The sequence below is a fragment of the Tupaia chinensis genome, unplaced genomic scaffold, assembly GCF_000334495.1.
Source record: "Tupaia chinensis unplaced genomic scaffold, TupChi_1.0 Scaffold142100_1, whole genome shotgun sequence".
Taxonomy (NCBI): Eukaryota; Metazoa; Chordata; class Mammalia; order Scandentia; family Tupaiidae; genus Tupaia; species Tupaia belangeri.
In genome coordinates, this window is record NW_006201951.1 from 1,196,018 (window position 1) to 1,197,196 (window position 1,179).

The 1,179-nt window shown below is 67.8% G+C and overlaps 1 protein-coding gene across 1 annotated transcript in view; it reads right to left on the reverse strand.

Moving 5' to 3' along the window:
• The window catches only part of SOHLH1 (spermatogenesis and oogenesis specific basic helix-loop-helix 1), a 6,251-nt gene that overhangs the window by 2,474 nt on the left and 2,598 nt on the right, over window positions 1-1,179 (reverse strand). The window contains exon 6 of the mRNA XM_006163342.2: window positions 188-371. Within this exon, the coding sequence (XP_006163404.1) occupies window positions 188-371 (184 nt within the window). The remainder of the gene's footprint in view (window positions 1-187; window positions 372-1,179) is intronic.

A 1,179-nucleotide genomic window follows, 5' to 3' on the forward strand; every position in this document is an offset into this window, starting at 1 on the left:
GAAACCCACATCATTTCTCCTTCAGCCAGCACCAACGGCAGGAAGGCCCAGAGTCTCTGCACGTGCCGGGTAGCCACAGCGCGCCTGGCCGGCCCCGCCCCGCGCTCAGCCCCAGCCCTCCTCCCACGACGCCACGAGAGAGGGCAGAGCAAGGAGGCGGTGGTGGCTCACACGCAGGACAGCCCACCTGGCCCACGGTGCAGGCTCTGCCTCCTCGGCCTCCCCTCCTGGAGAAGCCGGGGGTCCGGCTGGGCCCAGCCAGCTGGGAGCCTCGCCGCTCATCACGGGGGAGGGTGGCTGCTTCACGTCGGGAGACCAGAGTAGGGATGTCCTCGGGGCCCTGGAGACGCTCGGGTCCGGAGTCCGGGGCTCTGTGGGCAGAGACGTGGTCAGCCTTCCCAGCCTTTGGCCCTGCGGACGCCTCAGAAACCTTGCTGACATGCACTGTGCCAGCCCCACAGCCTGAGCCTACAGCAGACACGGAGCGGCTCCCAAGCAGGTGGCTTACGCGTGGCAGGGACTAGGTGGACGCCTGGAGGGCCCGACACTAGGAGACAGGGGAGCTTCCCGGAGCCCACTCAGCCTCAGCATGGGCGCAGGCCTGGGGAGCCTCCTGACCCTGCCACCAATGACCTTAGGTCCCCTGCTGACCCGCTCCCTACCAGGTGACCCTGGCATCCCCACGCCCCACTGTGGAGCCTGGAGCTCACTGGTGACCTCAGCTCTGCCCCTGCCTAGCGAGACCCCGCCCACCACAGGTGAGAGAAGGAGTGGGAGGTGTGGGCTCATGGCTGGGGGGAGGGGCAGCGCAGGAGGCGGGGCTGAAGGAGCACCCAGGACAGTGGACCCTGGTCAGAGACAGGGCAGCCCAGCATGCAGGCTGGAGGAAGCCACGTGCGGGTGTGGCTTATTCAATGCAATGGGGACCGGGGCCTGAGGATGAGCACACCACGGGGACACCAGCCGACTGGGCCCACCCATCCCTGGTACAAACCGGGTCCCGGGTTGGCCGCCAGAGGCCAAGCCGGACCTCCCTCTCCCCTGTGACTGTGCACTCTGGCTAGGGACACTTCTCACCTGAAGGCTAAGGGCGTCCCCGTAAGGCCGGCCCCCAAGGAGCAGGATTTTCATGGGGAGACTGAGGCTGAAACCTTGAGCCCCTCCAGACGCCCCCCCCCC